The sequence below is a fragment of the Botryllus schlosseri genome, chromosome 12 (genome assembly GCF_051294905.1).
Source record: "Botryllus schlosseri isolate E-star chromosome 12, Bs_hap1, whole genome shotgun sequence".
NCBI classification, from domain to species: Eukaryota; Metazoa; Chordata; class Ascidiacea; order Stolidobranchia; family Styelidae; genus Botryllus; species Botryllus schlosseri.
Window position 1 is genome coordinate 605,595 of NC_137247.1, and position 22,586 is coordinate 628,180.

A 22,586-nucleotide genomic window follows, 5' to 3' on the forward strand; every position below is an offset into this window, starting at 1 on the left:
CTGTAATACAGACTTGTGTGCCAAGCTTACACTCTCAGCGATCTTCATCTGTTTGACATACACCTCCATTTCGAGTAAAACAATTTGTACATCTTCCGCATCACCAAGCAGACAGAAATTATCTTCGTTACGTGTAAATTTTAATTTCATGTCGACATTATCCAACATACATCTAGACTGTTCAAAAAGACCCATTCGAATTTTTCCGATCAACTCTAACGGAGTGCTGTTTTTTGTAAGGTCTTTTCGTTTAACATATCCAGTATTCGCTGCACCAAGAACATCCATAGATCCAGCGACATCTTTATAAAAACCTTGTCCTTGCACAAAACTCTCCGAGGCACCATGTGTATCATTCAACAACCGAGAGATATAAGCTTTGTACGCATGACAATTATCCGAATTTGTGATAACCTCATTTGAAATAGTTACATCGATTTGTTTGAAAAGAGAATCCAACATGTTATTGACCAGACCCACTTGTGTATCGTTTGCTAAATCAGTTCCATCGCGTTTAGTGAGCTTCAAACGTAATCTCAAGAACGTGTTTTGTAGATCCATATATCGATCCGTCCTTGGTAATTGTACTTCCATGACATTACCTAAACTATGGGGTTTGACGACGACATATTGCGATTCCTCAATACTGGTTTGCGTGTGGGGTATACTAAATATGTTTAATCCCGAGTTATGACATTCTCTGGAACCCGCGTGCATCAACATAGTTCTTAGTCGAATATATCCTGTTGTTTACGACGACGTTTGGATGAAGTGTTCTTTGACTTTGTTTTTTTCCTTTTTATAGCTTTTGGAGTTAAAATTTTATCAATCACTCGACCGCCAGCTTGTTTACTTCTCTTGACAACACTAGACTTGATCGAGTTACCCCGTAATAGATCTCTCGCTATTTCACCTCCAGTCCGTAACAATTGACCGCCAGCGTATTTCGCAATAGGTGTCACTAAACGACCGAGTGATTTAAACAAACTCCCGATACCGGAACCGGCTTGAACTCCACCACTAAAATATCCATAACCATCGCCTGTCTGGTTATAATGACGATGGACAGAGTGATGATCACACGTGAAAACAACTTTCATAATCGCTTCCTAATGTTAAATGTAGCTTGCAATGAACGACTTATTATATTTATAGGCTCCCCAAACTCATCCCTGAGGTAAAGACAGACAGAATCTACAACATCTTTTGAAACAGGGAAATAATACGGATTTGTCGCTATCCAATTATGTGCGACATCGCCGGGTGTCAGCGGTATAACTCGTAATAAATTCGCTAACGTATCTCCAAGTAAGTGAGGGTGAATAATGTCACAATACACAAACAAATATTGCCCAATCGCCGGTTCGGTTAAAGTGAAATCGATCTCCATGAGGGCTAATTCGCAATATCTCGTCGGAATGTTATTGATGGTGAGTAGTCTGTGTTCAAAATCAACACCAAGCATAGAGGTGGTTAACGTCACTATTTTCATCGTGCGTGGAGTGTCAATGTGGTCTCTATATCATGTACTAACTGACCGTATTGGTCCCGGATGGTGATTTTTATATCGCGGATGTGGTTAATCGACACTGGGAAATAAAACGGTTTTTCATATACAACTTCTTGTCTCATACACGTCTCGTTATTTACTTGGATCACACGAAGCAATTGACTCATGTAATCACCCACCGGATGATGTCGTAGTACATTGATATACACAAATAAATATCTGAGGTGGGATTGAGTTGGTTTAGATTTGATCGACATGACATTACATACTGGTGTCGACACTTGATCAACTACACTGAAATAATTTGCGAATATATCCGTGGGGTGGAGTGTGATATGTTTCGGGTAACGAATTCGGAAAAGTTCATCGTTGATTCTTTCGGTGAAACAGTGTTTGAAACTGTCAGATAATATTCTTCGCATCAACTCGAGGTTGTTTGCATAATTCCCAAGTGGTGTTAGGTACGCTTCTACTATTCGATCTTTCTCATTATGTAGCTCCCAGAGTGCTTGATCATGATTGATTATAATTCGATCAAGAGATTCACTGACAAAACTCATATCCATCAACGCAAGTTCATTACAAATAATTTCATTCGGTAACACCACCGAGAATTCACCTTGGGTGCCAGACAACGTGATGTAACTCATATTGAATCAACAGCTCTACGACGGAAGCGTAGGGTCACTGTCACTGGTGCTTTTCGAAATTTAATGGGGTTGCCAGCCGCATCACGTAGATAAATTCGTATTGTTCTAAAATTGTTTCTCGCTAAAGCAAAGAAGTATGGTTTTGGGAATATGTTGATTTGGTTTTCATTCGGTTTAGCGGTTACAGTAACCACCCGTAAAAGTTGTTGCAGTTTGTTACCGTGTGGTCTTGGTTGTATCAGATCACAATACACATAAACCTTATCAATCCGTTCCAACTTTACCGCGGATGTAAATATAAATTCTACCACCCCGCGGCGACGAGATACAACGCGTCTAAATGTTATTGTGTCCAACACAGAACCAAGCGGTATCAGTCCGTAAGGCTCGGGTGAATCATGCGTGGTACGGGGTATGTGTTTGACGCTAGAGTCTGCGGTATCGGTATTTATGGGTACACCCCGCTTGTGTCTTTTTTTACTCGTGACTAATCTTCTGAATGTGATTCTAAAGTCACCGAATCCTTGTAAAATGAAAATGTCCCCCATGTAATATTTCTCGTACGATTCTAGCATTTCACCGATGCTATAATACGAGCCTTCGGGAATATAATACCGTTCGGTGTATCCATTTGCATCGACAAATCCAAAACCTATACTTTTCGCTGTCACTTCAATTCGCGGTTGAAAATCATGTGGGAAGGTCAGCTCACATAATCCCAGCTCATGGCGATTCATTTCTAATTCTTTGTAAAGTTCCGTTTGAAAATCTGTGCTAGTATTCGGAAATTTATCCAAACTCGCATTCGAAGGTAAAGTCAACAACATTTTATTGTTTCTTTCAACATATACGGTGAGGTGATGGATTCGGTAATAAATACCCAAGTGAAGAAGACAGTAGCGTTAAATATATCTCACGATCCACCCCGACAGAAATTTGATATAATGAAAACACGATTACACACACTAACATACAAATCTGTACAATAAACACAATCTGGTTTTTCAGACTGTTCGAGACTTGACCCATGCGAGATGAGACGGAATCAGAATCCATAGTTTGGTTGAACAACATTTTCAGCGTCTATTTATACAAATCCGAGACCCAGGAATTAAATTTAGATGGGTAACCCAACCATTTTACAAAATATTGCGTTTTCTTTCCTTTCCTGCGAGTAGACAGGATTTTCTCGATATTGTAAATATTATTATTTTTAGTTATTGGTTGTAACTCTTCACGCTGAAAGCGACCGTCTATAACTTCACCGTGGTAGTCTTTCAATTGATAAGTAGGAGGGTCACCTTTACGACATTGAGATACGAAAAAGATTTCTTCGGTCCAACTCGCCAAGGCACTTTTTACAAAATTACCACGTGATTTCGAAATCCTGACCGGTGTGCCGATAGTTAGTTTGGGTTTTTTAGGGGTCATGTCACCGTATAACCTATGGAAAATTTGTTCTTGATTTGAATAATCAACATCCGCTGGAGGACACCCTATAGCAACGTGAAAAGTAGTGTTATACCCCCGGCATATCTCAGACAGGACACTGACATAATTCAAAGTCTTATTATGCGTGAAATAACGGTATAACACTTGCTTCACAGTACGAATAACACGCTCGCATATCGATGCTTTCAGTTCACTATTTGTATGAAAATGTCGCACATTGTTCTCTTTTAAGAAAGTCTGAAACGCACGATTAGTAAACTCAGAACCTTGATCACTTTGAATAACATGAGGTATACGATCCTTAAATATTTCCTTGAATCCGCGAATAATACCTTGCGAGGTTTTGTTTTTGAGTGGATACAGATATAAAAATCGGCTGAAACAATCGATCGTCACCAACACATATTTAAAATTATCGTTTTCTTTTGAAAGATTTTGCATATGCATGAGATCGGTTTGATACTGAACACCGAGACCGGACGTAATCACTCTGGGTCTCTTAAATTTCTTTCGGTAGGGAAAATGTTTTGTGTACGCGTCCTTGCTCGAAAGAAACTCCTTGACTTTGGCTCTATTCCGCCCTCTAGAGAATACGTATGCACCGCGATAACTACCAGGTAGCCCTGGCGTAAAATACTTAGTATGGCTCCCATCCGTATCGTCTCGGGGTCTTGGGTGTACGACCGCTTTTCGTCGCGGCATGCTGAGTCTTTACTTTGCTTCGTTGGCTACTCGGTGATGGTATAGGAATCCTTGATGGTTCACCCTTGATCAGGCGTCGCAGTGCGTCCAACTCACTAGCCGAAAATAGATTCCTTTGTTCTGATATATCGATTTTCATCGGTTGATTCAGTGTGTCGTGTTTTGTTTGATAACGATTTAGTGCGTCGTTATATAAGGCTAATTTTCGTTCTTGGGGTATGTTCATCTGTAATATGTCGCTCATACATTTGTCGATATCCAAATTCAATTTCTGAACGTCAGCTCCGTTGATCGGGCTCGGATTTATGAAGATTTTTTTAAAAGAAGTCATTTTTTGAAAAGATTACCGAGTAAACCAGTGACGACGGGTAGGATGCTTGATAATAGAGTCATAAACATACCCCCATTTTGGTTGACCATACGTTTTTTATGTCGAATAGGGATGTCTTTCCTGACAAGTCGACGTAAACTACATTTATGAGCTGATAGTCGCTTTCTTTTATACTTCGAAAGAGGGATGTTGCCGTTTAAAATGTTCTTTGTACAATCGCATATACACTCGATCAATTCTTTGCTGGCCCCCGATATAATTTGCTTGCGTATCTCGGGTTTACTTTTATGTAGGAACTCTAGTGTGGGAATATGCCGCCGTGTCCGAGCTGGTACCTTCGTCATTTTGAATTTAAAATCGTCTCCGCACCTGGCTATTTATACCAGCGGACTATAAACCACCATGGTTTCACCAGGAAATATATTGGTCATAACTCGTCGATTTTCAGGTGCTTCTTGCGTGAGATCAAGGAATAAATAACTATGAGGTTGCCTAGCAGCGTCACGATAAGCCTCTGTTAAAAATCTAGAGTTTGGGTACATTTGTCGACCAAGAAAACTGATCTGCTGTTGGTCGCGTGGATTCTTGAAAATCACCATATACGAGCTTGAAAGACTCAAGTCACGTGCTCCTTTACCCTTGTGATACAGGTTCTGCGTGATATAGCAAATTGATTTGGCTGAATGATGTGAAAATCTTGTAAAGTAGTCTGCAATTTTCGCTGTCTCAGTCATGAAATCATCCACTATAATCAAGGTGTCTTCAGAGCAAACCTTCAACTCTTCTAAAATATCTAGACCGGCGTGGAATTCTACATTATGCATCGTCTTGAAAACCTCCTGATAATTATTGTAACAATATACGACCCTGGATACACTTGGTTTAATCATCGATGTGGCATGCCTAATCAGCTTTGCAACAAAAGTAGTCTTCCCACTTCTTGAAGGACCACTCACAATACACGCGAATGGGTGGATCAATTCCATCATTTGTTGTTTATTGAAAACTCGATAAAGTGTGTGTGTTTATATATCAACAAGGTTGGGAATATCCACTGTTGTAGTCGTCATGTTCTAGTGGAATATATAAACCCAGTAGAGTTCGATTCAACAATTTTCCCCGGGTTATGAAATCTTCATCTGTCCCTCGTAATTTCGTCAGTGGAAGTTGTAGTGTTACGAACGCTTTATTCAGGTCATCAAGCAGCTGATCCCAATCTGCAAAATAATAATAAATCACATAAGAGGATTCATAATAAGAGAGAGGATTCATAGCGCTTTAAAATCTAACAGTGTTTCTATAACAACTATAGACCTCACCCTTGGAACACTCTTTCAAATCTTTATGTTGTCTCGACACGCGTCGTTCGTATAATTCATGCGATATCTCTCGATTCAAATACAGCTCCACGAAGTGTACATGATCGCGGCGTTGTACAAGTGTCTTTTCGTGTAACCGAGTCAGACCTGCCTGCTCCAGAACAGCTATTATGTAATCACTAGCCATCTGTAAAAACAAGACACAGATATCAGTAAATATTGTTATTAAAATGTTTCCATTGCGAGTTGACATTTCGAAAACACGCACCGATTGTAAACAAAGTTTCACCTAAAACTATCAGTGTTCACCACAAGATTATGTTCACAAATGACCAAGGGAATCATGTTTGCAAAAATCATCGGTTGTAGCATCGCTACTTTCAGAGTCAGAACGAGTTCGTTTCAAACTGTTTGCAACTCGATGTTGATCAAGGAAAAATTGGAATTTTCGATGTCGCTTGCGAGTTCTCAAGTAGGCTTGTCTCTCTTCGTAGCCGAAAAGCGGTATCCACGAACAATTTTTCCCCAAGACCACATAATTTGTCAGCTTTGCTCTGTTGAATAGGATGTGGTTATCACTCGGCGTCTTTCGATCAGGAAATTGTAGTTGAAGTAGCGCTTCTATGCAGACACTTCGGACACGGGTCCATTTCTCGTCTAGTTCCTGACGGCGCGCCTTGGCTCGATCGGGTATCGTGCGGTCTTGTGAGTTGTCGTCGGTACCGTGAATCGAGAGCTGCGTTAATTCCTGCTCCAGTTCAAGCGTCTCTTTGTGCAAACTATTTAAACCCAATTATGAAATTACTGACTCAATATATGAAATAGCGTTATCCATCTGGAAAACAAATGACACATTAGCACGTAAAAAATACAAGTACATCATAATAATAGCAGACACACAGATAAAATACAATAGCACACAAAATATACAATTACACATTTAATGGCAGGGTTGACACACCATCCTCGAGCACTCGGCGTTTGGCATAGAAATAGGAAAATGTTTTACGCTGTTGTTTGTATGTATAGACACCCCTATCTCTGCACCGAAACCCCTTGTTCACTCCCCCGACAGATTGCCTAGATGTCAAGACACCCAGAAAAGTTTCGAAATCGACTGGGTTGGATTTCTGGAGACCTTTGGAAGCCAATTTTTTCTTTGGACCATCGCAAAAGTAATTTTTGGATTGGAGACCGCAGAAAGATGTACCACCTTCATACTCCACTTTCATCAAACCCGGTTGACGAAGGTAATACGCATACGTGTCTTTGCAACACTGTCTCGAGCGATCAAAAGAAACCGGATCATCCAAAAACTCAGTTCGGTGCTCATCACAAAAATAGCGTGGAAACCAGTTCTCGTATTCAAGATAAAATTCATCCCTTTTCTCAGGGATCAGAATATCATCGAATGAGGCTGAATGCGAAAGATAGAGGGAGTCTGTGTCCATCATTAATAGCATGAAGCACTCGTCACGGAAATATTTACACAAGCAGTCATAAAAAAACGAGAGCATCTTGAGCTTAGCATTGTTATACACCCAGAATCCCACTTGAATACAGTTACCCCACTTGATCGTTTTAGGTCGCTTCGTTATTTCAAATAGATCAGCGTTCAATTCGTCACATTTCACAAAAAAACGATCCTTCACATTGGCGCCCAATTCGCTTTTATCACAGTAGGAGGTTCGTTTGAATTTACGTGGGTTCATCAAGACGCGGCCATAGCTGCTATTTCCGGCTAATTTTTGCGTTAGGGCAATGATCTCTAGGCTAGGGTCGCGGTCTCCAGCTCGTCGACAGTCTGAGACATTTTTCGCAAAGTTGTCAAAACAGGTCTTTTTTGTGAATTCGACCGCCTCATGAATTTTGGATATAACCAACCCGTGCTCTACATACCACTTGATCAAGTCGGAGGTCAACAAGATTTTCTTGCCCCAGTATGAAGCAACTAACATGCGCGTGGGTTTGGTGAGCAATTTACGATCAATGGCAAACTGTTTCATGTGACCTGACAAATGCTCGCGAGACACCATCGTATTTTTGAATATCGGACATAGTTCAACAAACTTCCTTTGCAAATGTTTTGGTGTAAAAATATCAACTGATAAACATCCGAAGAATGTACCAGTCATTACCATCTCCATCAATTTTTGTGCGGTGACAGACTTGGTTCGAGTCAATTGTGGTTGAATACCATTAAGATATCGCACAATATCAGGATTTTCCTGTTTCTCCGTGCGCCAGTCGCATTCCCATTTACATATGACTTGGTAATTGAGGCTTTTGTAATAATCATGAACACGTTTAGTCCGTTCTCGACGTTCCAAATCATCACAGCCAAATCTGCACTGATGTGCATGGAAATGACATCCAAGAAAAGACAAGATTACCCCTTGACCAGCAGAATTACGATAGAACCCATCAGCAGGATAATTACGAGCTCCTACGCGGATTTCAGACCCATTAAAAGCATGGTGGACATGTACATTATTAATATACGAATACCAGTTTAACCATTGAGCTGCTGTCTCCCCCCATTTCGGTGCGGTCTTTACAGGTTTGAATTTAGTACACTCAGCATCGAGTGGTTGCCAATGTACCGGGAAACCGGTTGGACTAGGTTCACTCAAAGCAAAAAGGTATAACGAGTTGCTGTCCAGCCCTGTTACATGTTGGGTAATCTGAGCGTTTTCCTTATAAAAAAATTCTTTGATTCGAGTTTCACCCTGTTTTTGATATCGATGGAAAATGACCGATGGTCCACCCACTAAATTGTCTCTGAATAGCGAAACCAGATCCTGGTGTTTATCATTGAACAAGGTGAAATCACGCGGAATGCTATTGAAAAGATGTCTTGATACAACCCCGGGTAGGGAGACAGCTTCCTTGAATATATCCACACTGAATTGACTTTTGAAAGACTGAAATTGTTTTTCTAACCCCTCAATGAAGTAGTGAGTATCGATTGCATTGTACCATTTGAGATAATCACGTAAAGTAGTCATTTTGTTGTCGTTCCAAACCTTCAAACAGTTTTCATATTCAGCTGTGGATATATTACGACCTTTTAGCGAGCTGTAAAACTCATCGTGGCTAGGAAGACTCGGATAATCTAACTTTTCCAAACTAGTCAGAAACTCGTACGGAAAATGACCCTTAGCGGCGCTACATTTGAAGGCTTTCAAATAAGCATCGTACGAGAACCCGGGTGCCAAGTAATTTACAATGTCCAAAAATTTGAGTCTGTTGGTTGTCAACGAGAGGAAGTTGTTACCGCGCTTCAATACACTCAGATTTTCATCAACGAGTAAACCCATCAAGTACTCTTTGAGACAGTTCAAGTCATACCGACCACCATTGAACGACAAAACAGGGATTTGTTTTAAATATCGCGTAAACTCCTCTTGTAAACGTTCAAGAGGTATTTTTTTCTCGGAAGGATCGAGTGCTTTCATTTCGGTAATTTTAGTTTCGAGCATGTCCAAGTAGTGTTGATATTCCATCTGTAACAACCTAAATGACTCACTTTGAATATCATGAAAATGATCAACCATTTCCGCACACAAGTCGTTTGGGTCACCGTTCGAGACAATTACATACGGTTCCAAGAACCCTTTCACATTAGAAGATATGCTAACAGAAATGGGAATATGTTTGCACTCCCATGAAGTTTTGGAGGAATCTGGAATATCACACTTCTCAAACATACTCTCGATATCAAACGCGATACGGTATTTGAAATAACGAAGCTGATGAGGAACAAACACCCCTTCTAAATCAAGTTTTTCAAATATATTCAGCGGAGGTGTATACACGCCACCCGGAAACACTTCAACAGGTCCTGTCGAACATTTATGTCTGGTCAATTCATACTGTAAATTGAAAAATCTTTCACAAACATCACATTGATAGCTCTCCACATATCGCCTCATGTCGGTAATTAAACAGAAATGTCGATCTTCTAAATGTAAGTACACAGGTTTCGCTTCAAACGTACTACGACGGAGCGCGACGGCTTTACCCTCAGTTTTTGTGTACACAAATATAGCGACATTAAACAAATCCTCGATATCATCCAACATGTCAAGAGTTACACCAGATTCTACATTTATACCATACACCGAAGTAAATTGTTGAGCCATTGCTTTTGTGTCTTTACCTAGTGAGTGGGCGATACAGCGAAAAGCACACAGATTGTCATTGTACCGATGTCGATTTTTTCGTCGTAACAACGTCATGACACATCTTGATTGTGCAAGCCCCGGTGGTATTTTGATACCAATACAACCAATCAACACACCATCGGCAGGATATTCATATAACTGCGGGTTGATCAGACAGATCGATTGGGTATCACGGAAAACATCCAACCGCTTACGATCGATGACTCGAATATTATACACACGGTTACTGCTCACTACATACGATTTCACCACTTGCCAGTTCTGAGCTGTAATTTGTTGGTGTTGGTTGTCAATCTCTGGCGGCTCATTCTCGTCCTCGTGATTTCCCCGTCGTCGACTCATCTGTAGAAGCGATAACACACAGTCAAATTCAGCACTTGAGGAACATTAAACTAGTCTTACTTACAATCTAGTTTCTTTGTCGGCGTCTTCCTTTATGCTTAATAAAACAAACAACACATCATGCTATGCTCATTAACGTTGTGTTATAGCAGATAACTTACCAGTAGACTCGTGCGTTCAACTTGAGTTTGCTCTGTCTGTTCAACAACATAAAGAATTACATCATGTTCACTAGTTCGGAACAGTAATAACCTACCGTTTCAATTCTTTAATCCCGCGCTTGTTTTGTCTGGCGGATAAATAAATAACAAATTATATTCATAAATCAAAGTAATCGTACCGAATAACTTACTAATTAACTCCTTATCCACCAATCGCAGTCGAATATACCCAGACAGTCAGCCACGTTGTTCGCTACTCGACACCCAGAGAGAAAGACCTAAACCGCTGATTCGAGATTACAAGAGCGCCAGCACCACTAGTGGTTGCGCTTTTAGAATCTATTGTTTATTTATGGTTCTAATGTAAAATCTGAAACGGAAAACAGAAATTGAGAATAGACACTCACAACAATGAAAATCATTCAGCACAAATTATACTTCAATTTTGTTCTAATTTCTAGAAGTCGATGCAAGTACTCATTGGTTACGGTATTTAATTCAGGTTGAATCTCATCAAGACCCCAACGCTGACCCTTGACAGTAAGCAATCGTTTGATGTCAGCCATGAGCTTTGTGACAGTCAAATTTTTTTTCTCCGTCAACGAATCAACATAACATAGTATTGAACCTAAATGCGGCTTAACAACGTCAATAGTCTGGAGGTAGGTGACCATCTTGTCAACTGTGTATTGACATAACTTTTCTTCCTGCTTCTTTTTTCCCTTCACGTCGTCGCGAAAATCATCGTCACTCGCGCTTTTAGATTTCACAGGTTTCTTACCAACCTTCTGTCTGGGTTCGGTACGATTCAAATTTTTCGATTTCGCATTACGAAGCTGTTTAGCCGGTGGTATGCCCGCCGTTGTCGATATGGTTCTTTTTCGAGTTGGCTTGCCGGTTGATACAGATTTAGGAGTATCAGTTACCGATAGCGACCCCGCGGGGCGCGGTATCGTCATCCCAGAAGTCGACGGTTTCTCGGGATTCGGTAATTCGTTGCTAACGGCTGTCTCGTCGGTCGGTACACACGGTATCGTCACCAAGTTCGCGAGGTCGTTAATCGCGCTTTCTCTAGCTAGTTGACCCGACTTCAGCCACGCCTGGCGCGCTATATCTGTATAGTTTGACTGCATTTCGATCGTTGCCGTAAGGTCGCGTTCTGCGGATTCAACTCTTAAATCCGACGTCATCAGATCACCGGGATTAATCGCATCAAAGATATCCGCGTTCTCTTCAAATTGCGATTCGAATGCATTTGGTTCATAACCAAATTTGTCAAGATTATCTATCTGAACCTCGGCCATTGTATAATAATTAATCTAACTGCTCCAACCAACGTTTATGTCTGCGACAGCGAAGTATAACAATCAACTCGTGGGTGTTGGCTATTTATAGATTTAATTTGATAGTAGCACGCGGTTGGATGGAAAATAATTCGGCGCGCAGGTCATTCGAAATATAGGCCGCACGCACACTGCGTAATCCTCAGAACTGATCGCGTTTCCGACTTTCAGAACCGGACGTATTTAGTGTGTCACAGATCAAAACGTCGCTACAGATATCTGATTTTTCAAAATCGCACAGCGCACTGCGCTTTAGTGAATTTCCTGTTTAGCGAAACGGCCGATTTTTATTGCGCCACACATGTCAAACGCACCCGCCAACATCTGTTTTTTCGAAATCTGAGTGGTGTATTTCACCATTTTAACACATTGTGGTGTCATTCTCATGGTTTACTTTTTCAGTTGATAGTTACATATACTCGTTATGACAACTAGCGCGATTATTGAGAATTACCTTCTCTACTATCATAGCTTGACAACCCCCACATTGAGCGAAACGGAAAAATTCATCCACGGAGTACTAGATTTCTATGTACATGGAGAAAACGCGAACCGTGTTCGAAAGTGTGATTTTACCGCATTGGTTAACTCGATTCGATCATACGGTATCGACTGGAATGGGGTTTTTAGTGTCATAAGCATTGCGGCGATGAAAAGTGACATAAGCACCCTAGCGGTGTACAGAGATTTAGCAACAGACGTCTTGAATACTCACTACAGTACATTGATAAGTGACTGGGTAAGAAGAAAATTCATTCGTGTCGTTTGTCACTTGTGAACGGCATCCTTTCTTACAGAACTCCTGTAAATTTTATTTCAATCCAAGTCTATTCACGCGGGTCATCAGGATTATACAAAGACTGTTAACTCACTCAATACCACGCACCTAATTCTATAAATGTCGGCGGGTTTGCTGATGACTCTCACTTTACCAAACGATATGGCATCGAACAGCATCATTAACACTATGCGAGTCGGAGCAACTTCAAATTTTCACGTCGGCGTCAAATTCGTCTCATCACCCAAAAGAGGTGGCGTTAGCCAATATCTCAAAGGTATATTCATCGACGGCAATAACGAAGAGATATCTTTCACGTGTTTCAATCGTGATTTGTTCGGGGTCATTGAGAAAGCATTCGCCAAACGAAAAAAACTCATGGTCAAATCCGGTTGGGTCCAAATTGACAAGTTTACTGGAAAACCCGCTATATTACTGGGACGGGCTTCGTCAGTAACTCTGCATGGAAAATCGAGACATACGACCGAAGAATACCCATTATTGACCTGTGAATCGGTATACGGAAATAAAGATGAATACGTCTCGATCGCTGCTACTTGTGTTTCTCGAGAGGAGAAGACGGTCAATTCTGGTGCCGGAAAGGAGTTGAAATTATACAGTTTTACATTGAAGGATGATACTGGTGAGGTGGTTTTGGATCAATGGAACAAAGCCTCGCTCGTACCCGGGAAGAAATATCAACTCACTCGTGTTAAAAACTGTGTCGGTAGCTTGAAAATCGATTCGTTAACTAGACTTGTTGAATTGAAAGAATAGTTTGCATATTTGTATACCGCAATACAATATTTCGCGTAAAATGTATGACCTATGTGATTCGACAACTGGGTTAGTGCGGTGTTGTTCTACTGATCGAGGTGTGAAAATTGTGCTATCGCGATGAAGTTGTGACTGTGAACAGCAGACTATTCTGTAGGCGCGAAACAGCGAATAAGCCGAAAGTATTATTCAGGTGGCAATCAATAGTGAGGAAAGAGAACACGATCGGTCATTTGACACGACTAAACTACGACATCATATATCATAATTTACGATCAAACTATTTCACACTGACCGGTCTAGTGTAATAATCGATAGTAGCACACAACTGTACGGAAATAATTCAGCGCGCAGGTCATTCGAAATATAGGTCGCACTGCTTAATCCTCGCAACAAGCCACGTTTCCGTCCGCGCGGTTATTGTTGGTGACTCGTACATATTCAACACCACGCGAGAGATACTCGAAAGTACGAATCATCGCCGCGTCCATAAGAATAACGATATATCATTGTCGTACTCGCCGTAATTTGGAATATACACATTACCTAAGGACCAATCACATGACTATTTACTTGATACATATTCAACACCGTGCCGCCGCGCCTATACCCACAACGTTAGTCAAATCATCTCTCCTGAAAGGTCACCATGTCACCGCGCCTATACCTGAAAAGGTAACCATGCCACCACGAGTTTTCACGGCACCGTGCCGCCGCAGCCTATACCCGAAAAGGTAACCATGCGACCCCCGCCATAAGACACAATGGCACCATGCCACCCCCGCCATAAGACATAAGGGTCACCATGCCACCCCCGGTTTCTCGGCACCATGCCACCCCGCCCATAAGAACCCCATTGCGTCATGCGAGCGATCATATATACTACTAACATCCACACCCACAATATGGATTATGAATAAAATAGTATTTACGGTGACCAATTCTTTAATTATTTATTACCGTGGTGTCCACCGTAAATACTATTTTATTCAAATCCAAATTTTTCGACGGAAATAACTCCGCTTCCACTGGTTGGAATTGAACCAAATTTGGGAAACATCGTTTCTATAGACAACCTAACACTTTCATGGGGTGAACAGAAAATTTTCAAATGTTTTGTTATTTATTTTTATATAATAAATAAAAACTTTCTTGATCAATGTTCCCTGTAATTTTTGATGAGTCTGCGCACACTCACCAACTCACTGCGCACACCCTTGGACAACAGTGCGTAACTACTAAAAAAGGTCACCACTTCAGGTTTTTTGTGAGCAACTTAGATTTTCTGTGCGTTAAGAGCATATCAGCCCTGCGCATTTGCGCACGTGCGCAGCTTAGACGGAACATTGCTATTGATTATGATTACAAACCAAAACGCACACAGTTGACACCTTGCAAAGTTGTAGTATGACGGGTAACATGCAAAAATGATTGCCAAGTGCATAAAAATCAGCCATCTGCACTGCAATTGGGGACTGGAGAGTAGACAATATTATAAGGCCAACCGTATTATCACATTTATTTAGTAATACACATTACCAAGTGTACCATGCTTGCCACTCAAATAACATGGTTAAATTGGTATGATTGGCCACGAGCTATCTCAACCTAGTGATCTAGCAAGGCATTTTCGTTGAGCATTGTCTGTAGTTAATTATGTTTCGGGTACTTGACGAATAGTAATACACATTACCAAGTGTACCATGCTTGCCACTCTAATAATATGGTTAAATTGGTATGATTGGCCACGAGCTATCTCAACCTTATTATCTAGCAAGGCATTTTCGTTGAGCATTGTCTGTAGTTAATTATGTTTCGGGTACTTGACGAGATTCATCGGAGTATCTCGGAGTCTGGGATTGAGCTCTTCGGAGTCGGAGGGAGTTTTCCTCATACACTAAAGTTGTCGGAGGGATTCGGAGTCTCGAAAAGCACTATCGGCTCATCACTGCACTGAACAGGTTTTAAAGTAAACGAATTTCCTGTTCAGTTAATACAGCCTACGGTTTTAGTCATTCAAAAAGCATGATTAATGTTTTGAATTCCAAGCAACCTTTCGCAGGCCGCACAGAATAGCTTCGCGAGCCGCACTTTGCCCAGGTCTGAGTTACACAAACAACATTTATTTCTTGTAATATTGACGCGGAAACATGAGCCCATCAATACTGTCATCGTCTAGACCAGGAGTGTCCAACCTTTTTGCTATATTCACGCCTTCACGGCCGCACTTTGATTGCGATATACAGCGCACGGCCCGTGGGACAGTCGTAGTGAACCACCTAGACGCGAAATATACATGTTGAATTGACAACAAGGCGACTTCGCATCGCGAACAGACCTTTTTGTGTTCCGTGCCATCACGTTTTTTTTTGAAATGCTTAGCGCATGAATGTTTTTTTAGTTGTAGAACCAGAACGCCAGCCATAAGAACAGAAATCGAATGTACTAATGTTATAAAAAGTTATCGATATAGGTCGCCTAGTCGCGAAATTATAAAAACTGTGTGCATGCATTGCGTCGATTATGGGTTACGGTATATATTACTATCAAATCACGATGGTTGGTTAGTGACAATTTGTACGTAGACGCTCAGACATCAAGATTCGAGCGACGCTTGCAGTTTCGAGCAATTAACTGGTAACCGTAATCGTAATGCTACGCCCCGCACACGTGTGTCGTGTATATACTATATGTGTTTATTTTGCAAGTGCGTCTGTTCCCACCAGAAACCCCTAATTCCCCATCTGTTGGGAACCACTGTTCTAGAGCCTTCATTTTGTGTGGGTATGCGTATAGTCTCGCGACTTACAATAACATACTACAGTCACGACTGATGTCAAGTTTCAATAACCTCAGTAAAAGCTCATCATCATCATCATTGGTTTATTAGCAATTTTATCAGTTCAATACACCACAAAAATGCGATACAATGAAAAGACAGGAAGATGTCGAAGCGACAAGGAGTAGTCTATGGAATCTGACACCCACCTTGGCCTAGGCGATGTAAAGAGGAGGCATGCACACTGAATGAAAGTAAAGAAGATAGTATAGAAAAAGAATGCGACAAGAAATAGGGCGGCATGTCATGGGAAGCGAGATCGATAGGTCAGTCGTGGTCCGGTAATCTTGAGGATGGACTGTATTTATTTAGTAGTAATTGCTTGTATTTCGACTTGAATGTGGACATGCTCGTCGACTGTCGGATGGCCGGCTCCTCTTGAAAGAGTGGCAACTACAGCAATACGAGCGCATGTCATGACATTCTCTATCTCCCAAATACCAAACGGTTTGGAAGGAGACCTGGCATTGGAAATCAACATGGTGGCTAAAGTTACAAAGGACCACTTGGTGCCAAAATGCAGGCAAGTTTTATTCAAATGCATCAATTATTCGGAAATGACAAAATTGAACAAAGCAACCGCAGGCTTGGAATGAATCCGAAAGTATTTCGTATTACGCCAAAGTGAATTGCAATTTGCAAATAATGTCCAATTTTTCCAATATCGGATTTTAGTAAAACCATCCGTGACTTACCTGCTGGACGCTCACCATGACTGGGATAGCGTTGAGGGGTGGTGCAAAACGTAGAAAGCTTTACAAGGCTATATCTGTATCTTCCTTGTCCAGCGGTATATGCACAGCACATATGCACATCACAAACTCATGATATGCATTATTGCATGTACGTACACATATCGTGTGTATGGGATTAGTCGGTGTGTTTGCGCGTCTCTGAAAAAGGTTGAAAAGCAGAAGCAGAGGCAGAATTAGAACATGAGTATTTGAGCAACACGCATACGAAGCGTACGAGAGCATCACATCAAAGCAGCGATAGCGTGGTTCTTGTGGGGTCTGGCTTTTAGGGTGTTGATACACACAAAAAAATTTGGTTGATTTTGTAATTTTTGTAAATTTTACAACGAATTGCCGGTCGCAGCCAATAGCAGCGTGTAGCTTGTCATTTTACATTTTGATATGTAATATTGCATTAATTTAGCTGCTAAGTCAAGTTACCAGAATTTCTTCGCAAGGTTACTGACAGTTACTCGCTACGGCATTTTACCAAACTATTGGCAAAATTGATTAGCTTCCAAGCCCCAGCAACCAGTGGATACGTGGAAGTGCATGTCACTGTGATATCATTCTCGTTGCGATTTGACCTGATTCAACCTCGTTCGCGAGACAGGATTAGGTCACACGGAACTGGTTGACCCTAGTACCAATTTCGGTATAGTGCATAGTTGGGTGCAAGAAGCAGCTGACAATGTAGTTACACCATAGACATTATATTATAAGGCTATGGCTACACGGTCGGTCTCGGCGGTTAGATTTGTTGTAACAGATAGGGCTAATGAGTTACAAAAATCAGTTTAGGATATATAATCTTATTCCTGAAACTAGAAATATCAGCACAGCAGGCTCAGTTGACCATTTCTCAATGGCGAACACGGCGACCTATAATAGGTTACCTTAGGTTGCGCGTTGCGGGTTTTTCTGAGATTCGTAGTAAACAACCAACAACCAACTGTGACATCACAAATAGCGTCCGGTTAGGTAAGTAAGTAGGGAACCACACGTGGAGCAATAAATATCAATATATACGAAATTAGATACAAAAGAAAGGGACTACAGGCGTTGATAGATGTTTCTGTATGAAAAACCAACCTGGATTGACCATTATAACGTGGACAGTAAATATTATTGGTGGCATATGTGAGCGGATGAATATCACTTATTTCAAAGTCGTCTGCGTGTCGAGCCGAGTGGCTGACTGGTCGGCCATTAATATTGAGATTTGGGCATGCGAAGGCTGACGGTGCGAAGCTTGTGACTTGTGATTGAAGAAAGTAGAGACTTTCGTTGAAGATTCCCAGGACTGATGAATGGGATGCGCATCGTAAAAGGTACAGTAGCCTACTGTATAGTATTAGTTACCATGAATATCTACGACTGTTCACACCGCACCCGTATGACTTTGGTTTCATGATTTAAATATTTCCGTCGCCCCATTCTCAGTTCTATTTTGGGATATTAGTCGACTTGTATAATGACCTGCGACACCACATACTCTGCCGCGGAGTAGTTGAAACTGTTAGCTTGTTATTGACATTTATCGGGTCACAGCTTAGATATGTTTTCATCCACTGCTCGATATGTTTGGCTCACATGCCGCATCAAATGAGGCACCTTTTCTTTCAATACATTGATCATTTAAGTCATGAATCTCTGCTATATCATGTCAAATGAGGAGTCGTCAACTCACAATGTACCAGTACCGGTACTTCACAACTTGTTATATTTTTGTTAGCCTATTTGTCCTAGTCTTTTTAAGTCATGTCTAGGTTAGCAACTGGGCTTAGTATAGCGACTTACGCATGAATTATTTTTAGTGGAACTGCAAGATACTAGTCACACAGAAGGAATGAAGACGAGGAAAAGAAACAATTGGAAGTTTATCCGGCGTTGGAATTAATTCACGTTTTCTTGGGACCACTCGTGCTATATTTGCATGCCTCCTAAACAAGAATTATACCTCCAGCGGCAATACTTTTTCATCGTGAATCACGAATGAATATACAGTTGTCCTAATGTTGTCTCGAGAGCGTGAAGAAACTTTTGCGGTATTTTGGCATCGCGTTGCTTTGGGATAGGTATGGATGTAGGCTGAGACGTGAATTTACAAGCTGGCATGTAATCTGATTTACAAGGACAGCATGTAGGGTTGTAGGTAGGTAGGTAAGGCGGTAAAATTACAGTCTCGGTGGTAAATGTACAGAAGAAAATGCAGATTGAATATACCAGAGGTGACTGTAACATTACAGTCTGGCATGTAAAGTTACATTACCGGACGGGTGTAAGTTAAATTTACATTGAGTGACGGTAATGTTATATTACTGCCAAGTGGCTGGCCACCCTGCTTCCAGACATTTCGCGGTAAATCGAGGTAAATTTTTTTTCCAGTGTAGAGCTTGATAAAAGACGATCATCAAAATTGTTCGGAGTAACCACTCGCGAATCATTCCGCTACAGGACGCTAAAGCGCAATATGGTCTTCGTCGTCAAAATGACTATTATTTTTGAAGTAGCCGAGTATAAGCAACTGGCAAATATGCTTCTGCGGATAAACATTTCAAGCAATGCTTTCCCGAAAAAAATATTCAGTGAACCTGTGTCGCGTTTCCTGGCACACATACCGAAGCTGAAATACGGTCGGCTGCCGTCAGGTCGATCGAATCCTTATAGAACCGACCGTCTCGAAACGCTGCAAGTTTCTCGCGACGACCGAGAGAGATTTCAGTCTCGTTCGAAGGCGGCGAGGTCAGGACGTTTCAGATGCGCACAGAATCAGGTGTTATGGAGTATTTTTTGTTATGTGCGTTGCATGCGCGATCAATATTGCAGATGTCGTTTAACGATGCGTGTCGACATGAGAGGCGCCGTTGATTGAAATCGATGGAAAGCCGCGACATCAAACGCCTGTCAGATCAGAACCACACCAGAGTTGAGGCATCAGCTGCAAAATCCGACAGTTTTGCGTCAGAGATTGCGGCATAGCGAGAAAAACTACTGGCGTAGAGCAGTGGTTCTCAACCGGGGGTCCGCAAAGCCTTTTCAGGGAGTCCGCGACATGTACAAAAAAATGATTGATATCCTAATTGGTATTTTGTCAATCAGGTCCATCAGGAGACAGATTCGCTCCATAACTCCAATTACAAAAACGACCGTCAGAAGGGAAATATCCCACTGGATTTTCAGCACTCGGTCATATCAAATCAAAAGCGCGGGGTTTCAAGACACACACACAACCACTTATTTCAATAAATGCACCCGTAAAATTCGCTTTGAAATAAGAAAAACAGATGCAATTTCTGCATAACGTATGATATTATGTACGAGATAAGTCATTTTGTTGCTGTTTATCACTATCCTACTGTTAAATTTTGAACAAGTCATATAACGGCTGCGCGTTCATTGAGCTAAATTTGAAGGAGCGAGCGCCGAGTTTCCTCCGATTGGTGATTGTTGTTTCAGTTTTGAGCAATTATTCAACTGATTGTCGAGATCAGTTCGCGTATGACGTACAGAGAAAGGTATTGGAAATAGCGATAAAAAGAAAAACAATAAAACATTTGATTACTAGAGCAATCTGATTATACTTTTCCTTAATATCTTTTATCATGATCAAGTTCTAATCTTGGTATTTCATTTTCTGACTCTATTGCCAGCACAGGATAAGCCAACGCAGCTCGAAATCAGAGTTTGGCGAAAAATTTTGCCGAGTCAGCTCCGGGAGATAATTCAGCTGATTGTCGCGGTTAGTTCGCGTATGACGTCGACACCGCTGCGATACACGGACGGATTATGACGTCGACAGTGGGACTGAGAATGGCGGGAAGGAATCGCGTCGGACGCCGCCCGATTTCCGAGCTCTTCCTGACGACGTTGCTCGGCTGCGTTGTGTCGTCACAAGCGCGCGCCTACCAACGCACTGTGGTGTCAGAATGCGTCCCCATTCACGAGCCGCTCTGCAGAGGTTCGTTTGCGAATTTTTGAATTTCCGAAAGTGACTGCTCGAACATTTTTCATTTTTATTTTCGTTGCTTCGCGGCGGCGGTTTCCAATCTGCGTCTGCTTCAGGTCATTACAACTTTACGTCGATGCCAAACATTCTCGGGCACGAGGAACGCGAAGAAGCCTCAGCCAGGCTCGCGGAGTTCGGACCGCTCATTCAGAACAAATGCTCACGACACGTTCAGTTCTTCCTTTGCTCCCTGCACTTCCCCATGTGCGACGAAAAGGTGAGGCCGCTTGCTCCTGATGAGAGTCAGTCTGACTGTACGCTTGTCTCGCAGATCCCGTTCGGAATCCCCGCGTGTCGCGAGATGTGTTTGGACGTGCGCGAAAAGTGCGAGCCTTACTTGGAAGCCTTCCATCTCACGTGGCCTGAGAGCATCAGATGCGAGAAACTTCCGCCCGCCTCCTCACACAGATGCCTCGTGCCGAGAGACATGGGTGAGTTGCGCTGGGTTTTAAACTGGGCGGGCTGGAACTGCTCAAAATGCCGTTAGTGAGTTTGCCGCCCAAAACTGATCGGATTGGTTGTTTGCACAAGTCTGTAAAGATGTAACCTTTTCGCATCACAATACAGAATTTGTTTTGTATTCTGTATAAATACGTCTCTAAATCCGGTTATGACTGAAATTCGATAAAACTGCATCACGAAAATGACGGAGATACCAAAAAATTCGGCTCGGTTCTGCATTATTGACAAAGAAGATCGGGTTTCGTTTTTCACGACCTGTTGCGGACTACAGGTTTTCATTCTGATACCAAATCGATCACCAGTTTGCTGTCATGTTTTCATGACTCATGAAAATCGGAAAGTGTCAGCAATCTTCAGTCTCAATCCGCCTTCGGGTCAAAGTAACGATTTCGAAGTAAGCGCAAAAAGTCTAGACCTAGTTTTGGTCACAAAATGAATCTCTGGCAAGTACAACCATATCCATTTCGACAAAGTGATGCGAGTATGCTTATTTCGAACGGAACTGCTTCGTTACTGATCACCTCTCACGATGCCTGAAATTGGTTTGAAACCCTCGTCAATTGATCAGTGCCAGAGAAAAGCGGCTATCGTAACTGAAAATCTAATAATGGTTGAAATATCCTGTATTAATTCATCCGCAAGTTTCATGGTAATTTACAAGTGCTGCAAATCTTCAAATTATTCTTAACTTCGAATCTTTCCAATCTGTAGCGCCCCTCGTATCTGACAAGATCGAGGCACTCCCTCGGGGAAAACACCGGAAGCCAAATATTCGAAAACATGCGGGGAGGAAAAAAGGCCCGCGCACGACTGAACCGCGTACATCGAGCCTGAAAACTGAAACTGAAAGTCACAAATATCCGGAGACGATCCGGACTACTACGACAAGTGCGCCGGATCCGGAGACAGACCCACCGGATATGCACAGATGGAGTCCGGTTACCATCGAAACTGGTTGGTCGAAACTACTTTGCGACAAGCCTGTGCGGT

At 41.8% G+C, this 22,586-nt stretch overlaps 3 protein-coding genes across 7 annotated transcripts in view; 1 reads left to right on the forward strand and 2 right to left on the reverse strand.

The window, feature by feature from the left end:
- Positions 1 to 22,586, forward strand: part of LOC145452005 (frizzled-10-A-like) — a 297,630-nt gene that overhangs the window by 257,802 nt on the left and 17,242 nt on the right. Inside the window, exons 1-5 of one of the 4 annotated variants that reach the window (XM_080330225.1) lie at positions 20,589 to 20,878; positions 20,914 to 21,086; positions 21,191 to 21,351; positions 21,406 to 21,565; positions 22,308 to 22,550. In XM_080330225.1, coding sequence (XP_080186351.1) covers positions 20,915 to 21,086; positions 21,191 to 21,351; positions 21,406 to 21,565; positions 22,308 to 22,550 — 736 coding nt within the window. In that variant the 5' untranslated portion in view covers positions 20,589 to 20,878; position 20,914. Of the gene's footprint in view, positions 1 to 20,586; positions 21,087 to 21,190; positions 21,352 to 21,405; positions 21,566 to 22,307; positions 22,551 to 22,586 lie in introns of those variants that run through there. The other 3 variants (XM_080330224.1, XM_080330226.1, XM_080330223.1) reach the window with 3 other exon arrangements.
- Positions 5,641 to 10,474, reverse strand: LOC145452087 (uncharacterized). The gene is made up of 2 exons (XM_080330300.1): positions 5,965 to 10,474; positions 5,641 to 5,862 (listed from the first exon to the last, which is right to left on the reverse strand). Exon 1 carries the CDS (start codon positions 10,203 to 10,205, stop codon positions 6,897 to 6,899), a length of 3,309 nt encoding a protein of 1,102 aa, XP_080186426.1. The 5' UTR covers positions 10,206 to 10,474; the 3' UTR covers positions 5,641 to 5,862; positions 5,965 to 6,896.
- Positions 10,750 to 12,800, reverse strand: LOC145452088 (uncharacterized). 2 transcript variants are annotated; one of them, XM_080330302.1, is made up of 3 exons: positions 12,713 to 12,800; positions 10,846 to 11,999; positions 10,750 to 10,782 (listed from the first exon to the last, which is right to left on the reverse strand). In XM_080330302.1, exon 2 carries the CDS (start codon positions 11,956 to 11,958, stop codon positions 11,077 to 11,079), a length of 882 nt encoding a protein of 293 aa, XP_080186428.1. In that variant the 5' UTR covers positions 11,959 to 11,999; positions 12,713 to 12,800; the 3' UTR covers positions 10,750 to 10,782; positions 10,846 to 11,076. The 2 variants fall into 2 exon arrangements, with proteins under 2 accessions (XP_080186428.1, XP_080186427.1); XM_080330301.1 differs by lacking the exon at positions 12,713 to 12,800 and having other exon boundaries at positions 10,846 to 12,575.